The 17,515-nt window shown below is 43.4% G+C and overlaps 1 protein-coding gene across 1 annotated transcript in view; it reads left to right on the top strand.

Annotated features, from left to right (window-relative positions):
• The first annotated feature begins 524 nt into the window (after positions 1 to 524).
• Positions 525 to 17,515, top strand: part of stk17a (serine/threonine kinase 17a) — a 122,279-nt gene continuing 105,288 nt past the window's right edge. The window contains exon 1 of the mRNA XM_070880032.1: positions 525 to 773. Coding sequence (XP_070736133.1) covers positions 673 to 773 — 101 coding nt within the window. The 5' untranslated portion in view covers positions 525 to 672. The remainder of the gene's footprint in view (positions 774 to 17,515) is intronic.

The raw sequence follows: 17,515 nt of genomic DNA, 5'->3' as shown, positions 1-17,515 counted from the left end.
ATCATGCGAGTCAAACACGATTTGCCTTTAACAAATCCATGCTGGCTTTCCAAGTGCCAAATAATTTTGACCCGGGTTATAATCTCTAACAATTTCCCCACCATCGATGTTTGGCTGGCTTGTCGGTAATTGACGAGTTTATTACCCACTCTTTATTGCTTGAAGACTTCCATCATGTCACCCTTCAGCCTTCGCTTTTTGAGAGAAAAGAGCCCCTGCTCATTCAGTCTTTCCTGCTAGGTCTGGTATCATCCTTGGAAATCTAGTTTGCACCTTCTCCAGTGCCTCTATATCTTTTTTTTTGCATGAATTCACTTCTGAGTGTAACATTTTAATTAAAAAAAACTGAATTATTTCCAGGGTGCTGGTGACAAAGAGAGAAAACAAGAAATAGTGAATTGACCTTCATTTGGAATGACCTTGTGTTGCCTTTTTAAGAATATCCTGGCGTTGCTGACTGAAGTGGCAGAGTGCACTTCCCCGAGCTGTCAATCAGCGGGTGACGGGGCTGGCTATGAATGAGCCGAGCGCTGCTGCTGCGAGCCGGCAGTGGCTGAGCGGAGGCAGCAGCGCTACACCCAGATCCGCGCTGCTGGGCTGTGTCCGCCGGCTCGCAACCACTTGCCTCCTCTTCCCGGTCTAGACCCGAGCCCCGGGCGCGCTGCACCGACCATGACCCAGCCACGGAGCGGGCTGCTGTCCGACATCCAGACCCGAATCTGCAGCGACAACCTCGGCAACTGCTACACGCTGGTGGGCAAAGAGCTCGGCAGGTAACAGAGGGAGGGCACGGACACTGAGACAGCCAGGGAGAGGCTGACAGATACTCGGGGAGAGCCGCAGGGAGACGGCCGAGGGAAGAGAGAGAGAGAGAGAGAGAGAGAGAAAGGAGAAAGGAGAAAACCTTTCACACAAAAAAGACTGAGCTTTGTAAACGCAAGTTTTTGTTGTACAAGGTGATAGAGTGAGGGACCCACACACACACTCACTGTGATTCACATACAAAGTGATTGAGGGTATTCCCCCACATAGTGAAACAGGGAGAGATTCCCTCAACTGCAAACAGTAAAACTGAGGGAGATTCTCAATGTTGAGATGGGCTGAGGAAGGAAGAGGTTATGTTGCATATTTCGAAGCTGACAATCTCTAATAGTGACCTAAACAGTTGAGGGACAGAGACCCAGACTGACTGAGTAATTGAAGGAGACAAACCGACTAACCAGTGGTACAGAAATCCTAACCGTGACTGAGGGAGGCAATTGTCAGTGAGGGGGATTGTGACTGAGGCAGATAGTCTGAGAGGCTTGTTCTGCACCTTCTGGGTGATCTGTTGCTATTTTGAGAGTATATCTGCTCTCTACGTTTTATTCCACAGTGGGAATTGTAAGTCCTGGGGTGTTAGTTATCAAATTATTGATAAATCATGATTTGGTTGAGAGAAAATTGCTGATATTCAAAGCATTGGTGTTTTTCATTGTAAATTTATATCTCCTGTGATTGTTTTTACAATTTTTTAATGCACTTCTAGTACAGCATTTAGCATATTATATTTGCCACTTAATGTTTTTATATAAGCAAAACCTGGTAATGTATTAGAGACTTTAATGGAAATTCATACTTTCTTGAGGTGCTAGTGATATTTCACACATATCTTATAAAACTTTCACTAGCGGAAAAAGCACCTGATTGTGAATTGCAGTAAATTCTGCGATGTGAATACTTCTTTGCCAAGTTCTACTTTATTCCAGATTTGGTGCTAGTAAAGTGATTCTAGTTGTACACAATTAATTTATAAGTAGCTCTTGGATATCCTGGCTCCTCTATTGTATAAAGCAGGCTTAAGAAACCACAGTAAGGGATTGATTGCTTTAATCTATATTTAAACATAGTGCTTGTTAAATAGAAAAGGGAACCCTGTAAATGGTCTGACATTGACACATTCTGGTATGTAAAGCTGGTCTTCCTGATGTAAACATTTTTTGTAGCTCCCAAGTCCACCTACTTTTAGTTGGTGGAATAACACTCTTCTGTAAACTAAATCCAGATGGAACAAGAGAAAATTAACACATTCAAAATGTGATATCTTAATCTATTTACAACTATTAACTTCTGAAACTGACCAAATATTTAACTTTTTAAAAAATTGAAATAGTTCTGATGCAATATATTCAATATAACTTTGTTTTGAAATTAAACATTGCTTCCACCACCCTCCCATTCAAAGATTTAGGAAACTATAACTTCATTAAACGTTATCCAATCTGAATGAATCAATGCCTGTTGAAGTCCTTGGGAAATGAGAGGCTTTAATTTTGTATTTAATTTTATCAACTTGGAAAAAAATATTTGGGTGGGGTGGGAAGGCTCTCTCATACGCACACTTAATCGTTTATTTAAATATGTGCCAATGAAATTGCAAATATTACTATTGTGGCCTGGTTGAAAGTACACTCTCGTATATCAGTATCTTAGGCTCACGCAACATGAGTTCAATTCATTCAAATAATATTTTTGAGCCAAAGCTTCTTAAGCTAAAGATAATGTATTTGTTTTTATTCCTCCTCTTGATGCCTTTGCTCAGCTGCACTACAACAATTTGAATAAAATCTCCATCTTGCTCTTTGGCTGTGTCCCCTTCCAAGTATAAGCCCAGCTTTCAGTGAATTTAGTGCATGATGATGTGCTGCAGCATTGCTTAGTTGGTATATAGTTAAGCCCACTTGGGGCAGCAAAGTCTCTGATTCAGTCTGGCCACTACTACTTAATCATGAACTAAGTGTGTATTGCTACAGTACTGTATGTGTACTGCAGATTGTCTGTTATAATAAGGTGCAAAGATTTGTCAGGAAAACATGCAAGGTTCTTCACATTTATGCTCCACTACTTCAGTGTAGGAAAATATATTGTTGGGTTTGATTTCATGAAGTAGAACTCTTCAATATCAAGTTGAAAGTTCATCAAATCATGTTTATTCAAGAATTGATGTTTAACCAGTGAAATATAGTTTTAATATGCAACTCTACTGGCAGCTTGTCAAGATTGTAGAGGTGGTATGTCCTTGTTTGCCATGAATATTTTATCCAAGTGATCCTTCCAATCTTCCTATATTGCAGCCACAGAGTATGTTTAATCATTTTCTCCTGTGGTCAGTTACTAATGTCTTGCTATTCCCCTTCTGTAGGTAAAGTTCTTTAAGGAGACAGATTCCTCTAAGTGTTTGTGTAGGACTTTTGTTTTAGCAGTAACTGAGCATTTGCTAAATCATCTTTCTACTCTTACCTCCTATCCCTCCCAGGAATAGATATGGAGGTCTGCTTGTCACTCCGATGGCTGCTTATTTCCACGCGTTTCATTCATGTTGCCTGTGTGCCAGAAATACTCTGTTCTATTGTGGCTACAGGGGGTTGCTAGCTTTGGCAGCCTTCTGCTGTTTCTTATCCAGGTGCAGGCCAAGTCCTCGTGCTGGCCACAGATTTGCTTAAGCACAGACCTGTGCACTGCCACAAGCTCTCTGAATCCCTCACTCACAGTTCACTGGAGATCTTTTGTCTTGTGCTCCAGATTTTGGATCTCAACAACATGAGTGGGAGCATTCCTGGGAGATGCTCCAACTGTGCTCACTGCCTGCATGCCTAAGGTCTCCCCTGCCAATCCTTGGTGCATTCCACTAAATGCCAGTCTATAGAACAGAGAGCCTGTGCTGTCTGCCATTGCCCAGTTAGATATTAACTGTAGCAAACTCTTGTTGCATCATTCTCTGCAAGGAGGAAAGTGATTTTATTTTTGTGTTGCTAAAGTACCCTTTGTTTCCTAGCTTGTCCCATGAGATATGAATCATGAGTGCTGGGCCTGCACTTGGCACCAGCCAGTCCTCCTTTAACCCCACCTCTGTCCCTTTCACATCTGTGTGGAGTGCTGTACTCTGTGCTCCTCCACCGCCCTCCCCACCCCCTTCCAAGTGTCAGCTTGACTCAGTTGTTAACATTGTTACTTGGAAGGATTTAAGCAGTTGAGCAGATGATCTAGGCTGACATTTCGGTGCAATACTGAAGGAGCGTTGCATTGCTGTCATTCAGATGAGACATTAAAGTGAGACCCCATTTGCCTGTTCTAGTGATTTAGGTGAATGCTAATTCCCATGGCACTATTTGACGAAGAGCTGGGAGTTCTTATGGTCTTCTGCCCAACATTTTTCCCTCAGCTAATACCATACAAAAATAGATTAAAATATTTATTATTCATCTCATTGCTGTCTGGGACATTGCAAGATGATTGCAGTGTTTGCCCATGTAAGTGACTGCACTTCAAATACATAATTTTGGGGACATTTGTGATGATCACTTTAACAATGCAAGTTTTTTCTTTAAAGCAGTAAAACGCTTGTGTGTCTCTGGACTGGTGCCTGTTTAAGTAGTGAGGCTAGTTGCTGCTCCTGGGGATCTAGCACAGTGGCAGTTGTGGTTCAATAGGTAACACACTCGCTTCTGAGTCAGAATGTTGTCACTTCAAGTCCCACTCCAAAAACTTGAACACGTAAATCTAGGCTGACACTTCAGTGCAGTGCTGAGGGTGTGCTGCACTGTTGGAGGTGCCGTCTTTCGGATGCGACGTTAAACCGAGGCCCTGTCAGCTCTCTCAGGTGGACGTAAAAGATCCCATGACATTATTTCGAGGAAGAGCAGGGAAGTTATCTCTGGTGTCCTGGCCAATATTTATCCCTCAATCAACATAACAAAAACAGATTATCTGATAATTATCAATTGCAGTTTGTGGGAGTTTGCTGTGCGCAAGTTGGCTGCTGCGTTTCCCACATTACAACAGTGATTACACTCCATCAGTACTTCATTGGCTGTAAAGCGCTTTGAGACATCTGGTGGTTGTGAAAGGCACTTTATAAATCCAAGTCTTTCTTTTTCATATGCATAACAAGAAGAATGTGCACATTTAGGCATCGTGTGGCTGCTCAGATAATACACAGTACATTTTGCAGTCCAGCACAATTTCTGTTTTGCAACTGCTGAAATATAATTGCGTAGCCAAGATATGCAATTTTAATTGTCAAACAGGAGTGTATAAACTTCCTTCCAATGTGCATGTCACCTAGACTGTATACTAGCTTCCAGATATTTACTTCCATTATTGCCTTTTCAAGGAGTTGACCTAGAGTCCCTCTGCCTGGCTGCATTTGTTGCTTTCTATTACATGCTGCTTTTTAGCTGACCTGATTTGTAAAATACTTCAAATGCAGAATGTTTTCACAATGTTTGAGAGCTGACTGTATGCATTGTAATTATCAGCTGTATATGTTTTAATTATAGTTCTCGTTTTATTCTCTGCATCTTTCAAGGTCTTTCTTTAGCCCGCTGTACTTTATTACCTCTCCTTTGTGTTTCAATTACAGCAGGTTACTGGATCAATTTTGATTAAGCATGCTAAGGTACTGCAGTAAACTTGATTGACATTCGTAACTTAGTTTACGGTCAGTAGCTTCATATGTATGTTTATACACATTATCTTTTTGCAGTCAAGTCAAAAGCAAAATTTTGGTTTTCATGTTCGAGTTTTAAAAAAAAAATTTGATCACCCTGTGCTGTGCTGTGTGATGTTCAAAGTCCAGTTGGCTTCCTTCTCAAACCAACTTCACATTAATCATTTAAAAAAAATTATTAAAAGACTTTTCACAAACATACTAAATGTAAACGCAAGAGAAAAAGCAGTAAGCAAGCAGGCAATAGCTAATGTTGAGAGACCAGTTGAAAAATACTATTCAAAAGTAAGGCCAGCATGAATCAAAAAAAAGGCAAATTAATCATAAATTCCTGTACAGTAAACAGAGTCAGAGAAGTCATGATACATTGTAACCAGGGCTACGTCCATAGCCTTGTGTGAAGCGACAAGGTGATGGGGGTGGGGCAGCTCATTTCCCTTAAAGTGGTTCAGAGCTGGAGTCTGAGTGTAACCTAGGTTGATCTGTGGGGCTAGAATTTTGATGCCTTTGCGGCCGGGTTTTCGTCACAATTTGATGCTCCGCGGCGAAAACCTGGTCGGCAAGATATTCGGGTACCTTTTTGCGGAGGTGCTTCCACATACCACCGGGGAGAAGAGTGCCGCATGCAACATCGCAAATTACATTTGCAATCGATTTTTGGCGCTCTCGGGACCCGCATTCTGCATCCAGAATACCGACTGGGTCAAACCTACGTTGCAGCCCTGCCAGCAGCGGTAAGTATGAAGTCCTGCAAAAAAGGTGTTAAAGTTTTTATTAATCATTTTTCAGCGATTTAGTTGGTAAGAGTTTTGTGAATGTTTTTTTGCAATTTTTTTGTTGTTGTATTCCCCCCCTTCCTGGTCCTCTCTCTCAGCGTTATCGGCCTTGGACTAAAGTTGCCGAAATTCACGGTTTGCGCCGCGAATCCGCGTGCAATGCCGATTTTTACCGATTAATGGCCGAAAAGCAGGCCTAAAAATGGTAGTGCAGCGAAAACGGTAATTTTGGCGTAAAACTACTGTTTTCGACGAAATTCTAGCTCATTGTGTTTTTCCAGGTTAGCGCATTTACCATTTTGTTGCCATTATTTACACTGATAAGCCTAAGTGCTTTTGACTAACTAGTAACAACCTCACTGGGCTTTAAAAAAAAATATATATATAAATGTGAATTTGTGCATTTTTAAAGCACCTTCAATTCTACCAATAAAAATCAAAATTGATAACTACAGCAGCGTTGTGCATTAGAAATTGCTGACTAACTATGGTGCCATTATTTTAGCCATATGAATTAACTTTAGTAGAAACTGCCTTGCACACAATGATGGCAAATGTACTTCGTGTCTATTTACTTTACAGACATCTACCATCCTTCAGTATGAAATTTTGCAGTCTTTCTCTTTCACCAAAGTTTGGAATTCTGGAACAGTACATCTTAGTGCAGCTTCTAGGGTTTTGCACAGCAGTTATAAGCGATACCTTGACGCACCAGACCCACCACTGATCACCATCCAGATCGTGATTGGATGCCGCTTGCTCTTTCCCATGATGTGGCTTATTGGAGTTGCTCATTACTGATTGCTCAGTCCTGCTTTCTTTTGCTGCCTGCAGCGGTTATTCTGATTGGTCAAGCTGACCATGATAATAGCTTCCCACTCCATACAGTGTTGCTGGTGTTTCCATGGCGCTTAAGTCTGACGTTTACATCTGTGTTACACACCATTGTGGCCCCCCGATGTGCAAGAGAACAGCTCCGCAGTTGGAGCTGCATACCACTTCAGCCTCCAGCGCGAGCTGCTCCAAGTATGCGATGATTTTGAGATGGGCAACTGGATGACGTCATCAAAACCCTGGTCGCCATTTTGGAGTGTGGGCAGGAACATCGGCAGGGCCCAGGTACAGAGGAGTGAGAGGTCGGGGCGGAGGAGCGGCGAGTGTTTGTGGCGAGATGCAGTGAATGTTTATGGCGGAGGAGTAGTGAGTAATCGTGGCGGAGGTGCGACAGATGAGGGTACGGGGCCCAGAAGAGCCGAGGGCCCAGCCCACACTGCGATATATGCACACGCGCTAGGTCCGTGCAGCAGAGCAGATCCCCAGTCGCCTTGGTTAATCCTTCCCACTGGACCAAGACCTAGCTCTGTCAAGCCCGTGTGGTGGCTGGTGCGCAACGGTCACCACACGTTTAAAAAATTCACCCACCGGCATCTTCCACCCCCTCAATTGGAGTTCAGGACTAGAACATCGGGTCCTTCATCGAAACACCTGTGAACTCGTGGAAGCAAGTCATCCTCGTTCGAGGGACCGCCTATGATGATGATGATGACACACCATTATAGCAGATAACCAAGAAAGTAAAGCGCACAGAACAATCAAAAAACAATCTTGCCATTTTACCAACAAACATACAAAAAGATTAAAAAGTATGCACACATAGGCCGTGCAAATATGAGTATTGACACCACATGCCCAACAACGGTATCTGAAGCTCATATTTTTAATTTACTAATCAAAAATACAATTAGCCACAGCTGGATTCTCCGTTAGCCATGTGTGGCTAGTGGCTCATCATAGGCAGTTCCTTGGAATCAAGGAAGACTTGCTTCCACTCCTGAAGCGAGTTCTTTGGTGGCTGAACAGTCCAATACGTGAACAACAGACCCTGTCACAGGTGGGACAGAGATTCGTTGAGGGAAGGGGTGGGTGGGACTGGTTTGCGGCATGCTCCTTCCGCTGCCTGCACTTGACCTCTTCACGCTCTCAGCGTTGAGATTCGAAGAGCTCAACGCCCTCTCGGATGGACTTTCTCCACCTAGGGCGGTTTTCGGCCAGGGACTCCCAGGTGTCAGTGGTGATGTCGCACTTTATCAGGGAGGCTCTGAGAGTGTCCTTGTAATGTTTCCGCTGCCCACCTTTGGCTCGTAGCCGTGAAGGAGCATCTGCTTAGGGAGTCTCGTGTCTGGCATGCAAACTGTGGCCTGCCCAGTGAAGCAGATCGAGTGTGATCAGTGCTTCAGTGCTGGGGATGTTAGCCTGGACGAGGACACTGATGTTGGTGCGCCTGTCCTCCCAGGGGAATTGCAGGATCTTGCGGAAACATTGTTGGTGATATATCTCCAGCGATTTCTATATCGTCCATGCCTCTGATCCATACAGGAGGACGGGTATTACTACAGCCCTATAGACCATGAGCTTGGTGGTAGATTTGAGGGCCTGGTCTTCGAACACTCTTTTCCTCAGGCGGCCGAAGGCTGCACTGGCGCACTGGAGGCGATGTTGAATCTCCGCACGAATATCTGCTTTTGTTGATAAGAGGCTCCCGAGGTATGGGAAATGGTCCACGTTGTCGAGGGCCGCGCCGTGAATCTTGATGACTGGGCGGCAGTGCTGTGCGGCGAGGACAGGCTGGTGGAGGACCTTTGTCTTACAGATGTTAAATGTAAGGCCCATGCTTTCATATGCCTCGGTGAATACATCGACTATATCCTGGAGTTCAGCCTCAGAATGTGCGCAGACGCAGGCGTTGTCCGCATACTGTAGCTCAACGACAGAGGTTGGGGTGATCTAGGACCTGGCCTGGAGGCAGCGTATTGTATTGGACAACCTTGAACTACAGTCAACTTGCATTCTCAGACTGTAAGCATTTTTACATATTGCATGAAGCAGATGAAGTTCTGTTTGTATGTTGCAGGCTGAGTGTGACACAGTTGTGGCAACAGTGTAATAGCTGATTGCAAAGTAGTGAAGGCAAGACCTCGAGCTGTTTTTTTAAAAATAAAATGCAATAGGTTTTCCAAAATAGGTTTTCTGAAAAAAGTCACTCTCCTTTTTGGCCCAAAAAGTTAGCAGCTGATGCAATAAAAATGTTGAAGCATTGAGCTGCTATTCAGTACAGTCTACTGTTGCCCATTGTCAATTCAAAGCTGTTTTTGCTCAAAGAATTAGAATTATTCAGCCGTACAAATGAAGCTATTTAATGAAATAGCACAGCAAAAGGAACACTTAAAATGGCAATAAATGATGAAGGCAACTATTTATATTCTTCTGATCAAAATTTGAGCTGAGCTGCACACCGCAAAGTTCTGTCATTTCACAAAATACTTTGGACGAATGTGCTGTTACGAACATACAAACAAACAAAAATGACAGGCAGGAAAAGAGCAGCTGGTCAATCAAGCCTCTCCTGAAATCCTGTTGGCAGGATTCAATTCAAAAATCATACAATATTCAGCACCGAGAAAAATGTCATTGGACATCTGGTTTGGTTGTCAACCATTTCCTCAGTAATTGTGCAGAATTTAATCCCATGGTCGTGCTGGTGGCGGCTGGTTCATCCGTCTGCTTGATGGATCCACTTGCTGCAGCCTTTTCCTCATTCTTGCAGTCTCACTAGTAGCAGCACAACATCAGCAATTTCTATGTCAGTCGGCAGTCCGGATGTCGGAACATCCTTATCAATACTGACATTGGATTCACACGTCATGTCTCCTGGCAGTGAACTCTCACGCTCAGACATTCACTCCCCCAGACCTGGTTGTGGGATCCTCGGCCGTGTTAGATGTAGCTGATGGGATGAATTTACTATGCCAGCAGCAGGCACTTCTCTTGAGTCAACTCTTCTGCCTTGCAATGCCATGCTTCAAAGTTTCTCAGCCAATCCTCCAAAAAGGATCAGCAGCCATCATGCTTTTTGTTTCTGTTCATTACAGGCAGAGTAACGACATCATAAAAACATTAGCTTTCTAGAATTGCCATCAACGGCATCTTTTTTTCCAGTCAATCTCATGCAAAACCATGGCGGCGATTCGCTGCTTAGCTTTTTACCCACCTGACCATTTTTTGTTGATGAAAGCTAGCATTCTGCTTGGGTGCAGTTTGTAAACTAAGGCCAGTTTTACCAGCAGACACAAGATGTCTTCAGGCTTATAATGAGAGAAAACGTCAAGATTTTAGCACATACCCAGTTAGCAACACACTTTTGGACTTGGGCTTGATTGCACAATGGCTTTTGAAAATTCTGATCCACGATGCAGGAACAAGATCAACTTTAATTTTTTTGGTAAATTAATTTGCCTTCCAAGCGAGGGAAGATCAGGTATTGCAGGAAGGTTAGCTGCTCTGGATTACTTGAACCAGGCTGAATCTGAATTGAACAGTAAACTTTGCTGGGCAGGTCCTATTTATGGAGGGAATTCAAATTGGACCGATAATTTAAATTAAGAGGTTCAAATTAAGCAACTGTTGTTCAATGGGAGGTTTTTTTTGCATAATTTGAATGAACAGATAATTCAAATTAAGACTGTAGTCATATTTTTATTGGACTGTAAAATGTAGTGAGATACAATGAATATTTTAGAGGCCAGGATCTGGTTTAGAAATATTTCTAATATAATTGAAATTTTGTGTGATCTGTTATTTCTACTTGAAGCTGTGGATCAATATATTGGAATTGCTCAGATGGAATAAATTAACTCTAAAGAATAATTGATGAGTAAGTGTCTTGTATAGAGATGTCTCTTTTTGCAATGTGGCAAATTTTATATACATTTTTAAAGCTCATTTATGCCAGTGTCCTTAACATCAGCAGCATTGCCAGAGGTGAACTTTGTAAATTGACATTCAACTTATTGCTCAATTCCTTACATTACAACAATGATTATATTTGACAAGTACTTCATTGATTGTGATGCACGTCATAAGGTCATGAAAGGTGCTACAGAAATGCAAGTTCTTAACTTTTACTAAAAAGTACAAATCCAGCACATTCTTGTACATGTTCTGTCATCCAAGAGCTATTGTGTTTAGTCTTCAGATCACTAAATGTTTACTTGTCCAATGTTACAGTGCTGTTTTGGTACACTTAGTACTTCACAAGGTACTTTAATTATTCTTGGATGGTTATAAAATTACTTGGAATCCTTGGCAACGTAGTTTGAAAGACATTTACATCAAGTTTTATCACTGTTTTTGGAATAAAACAAATGTTATCCATGTAGATCATTGTCAGACAGAAGATTGTGATATGGCTATTTAAAAAAAAACTGATTCTAAGCTAGACTGTATTATGTCTGTAATGCACTTATGAATGACTCCACGAGTCAATGTGTTGTACTTAAACTGTAGTGACCTTGGTCCTTTATTCGTAACTCCAGAGTGAGCCCCTTTCATACAGCCCCTGCCACCAGGGCAGGAAATCCCGGTCTCCACCAGTTGCACCCTCTAATGGTGCCCGGATGTATATACACAGTGTAAACCTTATTGATAGTACATCAGGTAAACAAGTCTCCATCTTATGCAACTATACAGTGACTACACAGAGATGATATCTATAGTCTGCATATATAACAGACTGTTTAATCATTCCCCACAGCTTCCTTTCCTCTATTTTTAGGTCGAATATTCCTTCCTGTTCTGGAACATTGTACTAGAGAGGTAAAAATACAGTCACGTAATTTTTTTGTGGTGGGTCATTTTATCCATTTTTTTTTTTAAGTACTACCTGAATTTTTGGTACATTGTTGGTAACTTTCATATTGTTTAAAAAATTTACACCAGCAAGGGATGTTGAAGGAATAGAGAGCCGTACATCCAGGTTTGTCAATGACATTGTTAGGTGGCATAGTAAGTAGTGTAGATGGGAGCAGAAAGTTGCATGGGGACATTGATAGATTGTGAGTGGGCGAAACTGTGGCAGATGGAGTTTAATGTGGGAAGTGTAAGTCCCTTTGGACTCAAGAAGGATAGATCAGAATATTTTCTAAATGGTAGGACGATTTAGGGAAACATGAACAGAAGTCGCTAAAAGCTAGTGGACATGTAAGAAAAATATTTATAAAAGGCTAATAGAATATTGGCCTTTATCTCCTGGAGGCTGGAATATAAAGGGGTGGAAGTTATACTGGATTTGTATAAAGCTCTGGTTAGACTGTATCTAGAGAACCGTGTTCGGTTCTGGTCACTGCATCTCAGGAAGGATATATTGGCCTTGGAATGGGGCTGAGATGATTGACCTCCAACAACCACTTTCCTTTGTGCAAGGTATGACTCGGGCCAGTGGAGAGTTTTCCCCTAATTCCCATTGACTTCAATTTTATTAGGGCTCCTTGATGCCACATTTGGTAAAATGCTGCCTTGCTGTCGAGGGCAGTCACTCTCACCTCACCTCTGGAATTCAGCTCTTTTTGCCATGTTTGAACCAAGGCTGTAATGAGGTCTGGAGCAGAGTGATCCTGGCGGAATCCAAACTGGGCACCGGTGAGCAGGTTATTGGTGAGCAAGTGCTGCATGATAGCACTGTCGATGACACCTTCCATCACTTTGCTGATGATTGAGATTAGACTGAATAGGTGGTAATTGGTTGGATTGGATTTGTCTTGTTTTTTGTGGACAGGACATACTTGAGCAGTTTTCCACATTCAGGTAGGTGCCAGTGTTGTAGCTGTACTAGAACAGCTTGGCTACAGGCGCGGCTAGTTTTGTAGCACAAGTCTTCAGCACAACAGCCGGGATGCTGCCAGGGCCCATAGCGTTTGCTGTATCCAATGCGCTGAGCTGTTTCTTGATATCACATGGAGTGAATTGAATTGGCTGAAGACTGACTTCTGTGATGGTGGCGACCTCAGGAGGAGGCCGAGATGGATCATCCACTTGGCACTTCTGGCTGAAGATGGTTGTAAACATTTCAGCCTTGTTATTTGCACTTGTGTGTTGGGCTCCGCCATCATTGAGGATGGAGATGTTCATGGAACCGCTTAGTTGTTTAATTATCCAGCAGCATTCACGACCAGAATGGTGATGATCAGTAAGTATTTAACAATGTATGAGAGTCAACCACTGCCAGCACTGATTTGTTAAAAGCTGAGTCATGTTTGACAAATTTAATAGAATTTTTTGAATTATATGTAGAATATGTGGATTTTCAGATGGTATTTCAACAAATGTCTCGGTGGCTTGTTACAAATATTTAGGCATATTGTATAAGACGAAATACAATAGCAGGGATACAAAGTTAGCTAACAGCAAATGAAGAGCTAGGGTAAATGAGTATTCGGTGTGGAGAAGGGTTGGAAATGGTGTACTCCAGGGGTCAGCACCCTTCAGAGACCGCCTTTGGCGACTGAACGCTGGTTTGGTCAACCTGTCCCCGCCACTCCTTCGGGAGTTTAATGATTCTAACATGAAGACTTTTTCCAGGTATGTGGTGTAGTTTTGCTCTGAGATGTTTGTGAAAGAGGAGATGAAATGCGAGCTTTTAATGTGGGGCAGAAGTGATGTTATTTGACGGAGAAGCGACACAATCTCAATCGGTGCAGAGAGAGGTGAGTCAGCAGCGTGCGGCGGGCTGGCCAAGAAATCGACGCGGTCTTGACCTGCAAGTCCATCAGCAGGCGGGGGCCATTGGAGGGAGCAGTGTGCGGCGACATATGACTGCAGGGAGCAGCGCATGCTGCTGCAGGAGGGCGATGGCTGCGAAGCCAGGTCACTGATTGCAGTGTGGGCAGGCACAGCAGGAGGGGCGAAGGAGCAGCAAGAGTCCATAGAGGGATGTAATCGGGGCCCAGGAGAGGCGTGAGTTTGGGGTCCAGAAGGGGCGAGGGCCCAGAGACAGCACGGGCCAGCCCACACTGTGATATGTGTGTGCGCTAGGTCCGTGCAGCAGAGCTGGTCTCCAGTCGTCTTGGTTAATCCTTGCCACTGGACCAAGACCTAGCTCTGTCAAGCCCATGTGGTGGCTGGGGTGCAACGGGCACCACATGTTTAAAAAAAAAAAAAATCCATGCACAGGCATCTTACACCCTTTAAGATGTAGTTCGAGATCTGGAGTATTAGGTCCTTCATTGAAACACCTGTGAACTCATCCCTTTTTGACGTGGAAGCAAGTCATCCTCGCTTCGAGGGACTGCCAATGATGATGACTCAGCCCACTTGTGTTTTGGATATATAGAGATGATTTGGACTTGGGCATGGAAAGAAAGATATTGGTGAACCGTGGAAATTTTTTTGAATAATACTAAATGCAATATTTATGCTGTTGGTGATAGCAATGACATGCCCCTTTAACTGACCATCAAACTACAACTCAATTCAGACTAATTTGTTTTTATCCCATTAAAGTTAACTGTGCTTGCTGTGGTATGTTTTCTGGGCTTGTACTGAACTATGTTCAATATGAAAAGTCACTACGAGTGCTCCTTTGAAATGTTGAGATCAGTAGGAAAAGATGCTGTCAACATATTCTGCCTGAGAATGTATACAGATGCATCTCTACACTTGGCTGCTTTGACTAGTATAATGTCAATCAGTTATAGCCAGCAGGGAATTCATTTTGTTAATTGTGAAGTAATTAATTCCCCTACTGATTTAGAAGGCCGGCTATTTTCACAAGCACACTGGTAGAATCGAGTCTTTTACTTCCCATCTGCTTCCAAGCATATTTGAAGCTTTTTGTCCTCCTACGTTTATGTAGGTTATGGGTGGTGGGGTGGGGAAACCAAGTTAGTCCTGCTGATTACATTTTTTTTTAAATATATTGTAAATAGTAAGGCATGAATGGGTTCACTGCTACTTTGGACCTTGGCCACATGCAGGATCAGTTAGTCCTTTCAGTACATAAGAAGATAAGAACATAAATAGGAGCAGGAGTAGGCCATATAGCCCCTCGAGCCTGCTTCGCCATTCAATGAGATCATGGCTGATCTGCTCATGGACTCAGCTCCACCTCCCTGCCCACTCCCCATAACCCCTTATCCCTTTATCGATTAAGAAACCGCCTATGTTTGTCTTAAACTTATTCAATGTCCCAGCTTCCACAACTCTGAGGCAGCAAATGCCACAGATTTACAACCCTCTAAAAGCAATTTCTCCTCCTCTCTGTTTTAAATGGGCAGCCCCTTATTTTAAGATCATGCCCTCTAGTTCTACTATCAGTGGAAACATCGGGCCCAAGTTTGCCGCGACACTTAGAACGGCGCACATCTGTGAGGCGCGCCGACTTTCTGGAACAAAAAGCGCGCCTAAAACTTACCGAGGAATTCTCCCTGCTCCTCGGGACGTTTTCAGCCTAGGCATAGCGCCTCACATCTAGTGGGGGGTGGAGCGGTGCTGAAAACAGTGCCGGGACCTCTGCACATGCACGTTAGAGTGCGCGCGCATGTGCAGTAGCTCCGAGCCCCCGAATCTCTGCAGGCTGTGTGGGAGGGGCCCGAAGCACGCCGTCCCTAGCCCTGGCCGAATGGGCTCCTGGAGTGGATGACCGACTATGCGGAGGAGAAGGAGATCGTGCGCTCGGACCTGGAGGTGGCAATGTCAGTCATCGGAAACAGGAGATCCCGGCAACAGAGAACCAAACAAGAAAGGGAGAAGGAGCTGGCAAAAGTGACTATCAAGAAGGAAGGTGTCGAACTCATTATGAACGAGATGGAGATTTCTCGAAGTACAGCAGAGCGTGGTCTCCAGGAGCATCTGGGAAATGTCGTCGAAGCCTTGATTGCTCTCACTGACTGAGGCCATCGAGTGTTCCTTGGGATTGTCTCGGAGATGTTCGGGGGGGCGTTGGGTAGCAGGAAAGCAAAGAGATTGCGGCAAGATGTGAGTAGGGTGGGACCTGGGCAGGCTCGTCTGTTTAACGTTGCCTGCTGTTTGGGGGCAGGATTGGGGCGGTCGCCGTGAAATGAATGCTTTACTTATGCAAGAGTTTCTCGTTGTGCCCTGGCGATGAATCCTGAAGATGGGCTCAGCCTTCCAAACGGAAAAGATTGAAAGGACTCAGAACTTGAAACAATAAAATCCAAGCTCACTGAATCAAAAAAAAGGGATTCCCATGGTCTTGCCCAGGTGCGTTTGGTACTGGGAACAAGATCCTCAGGATACTAAAGTCCAAGGGGCTGGCTCTAGACCTTCCAGAGGATTTGTACCATTTGATCAAGAGGCTACTTCCATCTTCCCTCCTCTTCCTTCCCCCCGCCCCACTCTTCTCCCCCCCCCCCCCCCCGCCCGCCCCGCCCCGTGTCTCCCTCTTCTTCACCCACCCCCAGCCTTCCCTTCACATAAAGGTAGGACTTCTGTTTTTTATTTGTTATTGATTGCTTATTACTTTGGTCTTGGTGCTTTAGGTGCAGGGTTCCTTCTATTTTTTATTAATTAATTGCTTATTACTTTTTGTACTTTGTTTAGTGCTTTCTAAGTCTTGGTTCAGGTCCTGTCAGCTTCCTTGTATTTTTTATTATTGAATGCTTATTTATGTGCTTTGTTTAGTGCTTAGTGCATTAAATGTACTGCTTTGTTTAATGCTTAGTGCTTTAAATTTACTTATGCTTCTTTAATGTTGTTGTGAAGGTGTTTCGTGCTTTGGAAAATCCTCTCACTTCCCTTCTTCCTCCCAAATTTCTGACTACCTGCGCTGATTTCTTAAGTCTCCGTAAGATTTTTTTAAGTGTACAAAAGTGGCCACATATGCTGGCCTAAGTTACTTGGGAGTAACTTTTCACCGGCTAAACTTGCTTAAATGGCCAAAACAGGCGTGAGTGGCTGGTAACGCCCCCGTTTGAAAAACATCTGAACTAAAAAGAAACTGAACTAGCTCACTTAAACTGGAGCAAACTAAATAGGGAGAATTGCGAATTTTTCCAAAAAAAACCTAAAAACTAGTTGCTCCAAAAAAATAGGAGCAACTCCTGGGGAAACTTGAGCCCGATCCTCTCTGCATCCACTTTGTCAAGCCCCCTCATAATCTTATACATTTTGATAAGATCACCTCTCATTCTTCTGAATGAGTACTATGTTTTTAATTGAAGATTTCCCTGAACGTTGCATTAGGCAGGCACAGCAATGGATTGAAAAAATTAAAATGAATAGTTTCGCCACTAGCAATATCTGTGGGCAGCAGAACTGAGTTTAGTTGTGCACTGATGAAAGAAACTTCAGATTATAGAGTTCTCCGGGTTATGAGGCTATGTTAATATATTCTAGTTCAGGGCCACAAAAAATTAGTGGGAATGATAACTCCAGGGAGTTAGAAACATGCAAGCGTGCT

Source organism: Pristiophorus japonicus, chromosome 5 (genome assembly GCF_044704955.1).
Source record: "Pristiophorus japonicus isolate sPriJap1 chromosome 5, sPriJap1.hap1, whole genome shotgun sequence".
NCBI lineage: Eukaryota > Metazoa > Chordata > Chondrichthyes > Pristiophoridae > Pristiophorus > Pristiophorus japonicus.
The sequence above is the reverse complement of the archived record's forward strand: the minus strand, read 5'-3'. Positions and strand labels throughout refer to the sequence as shown.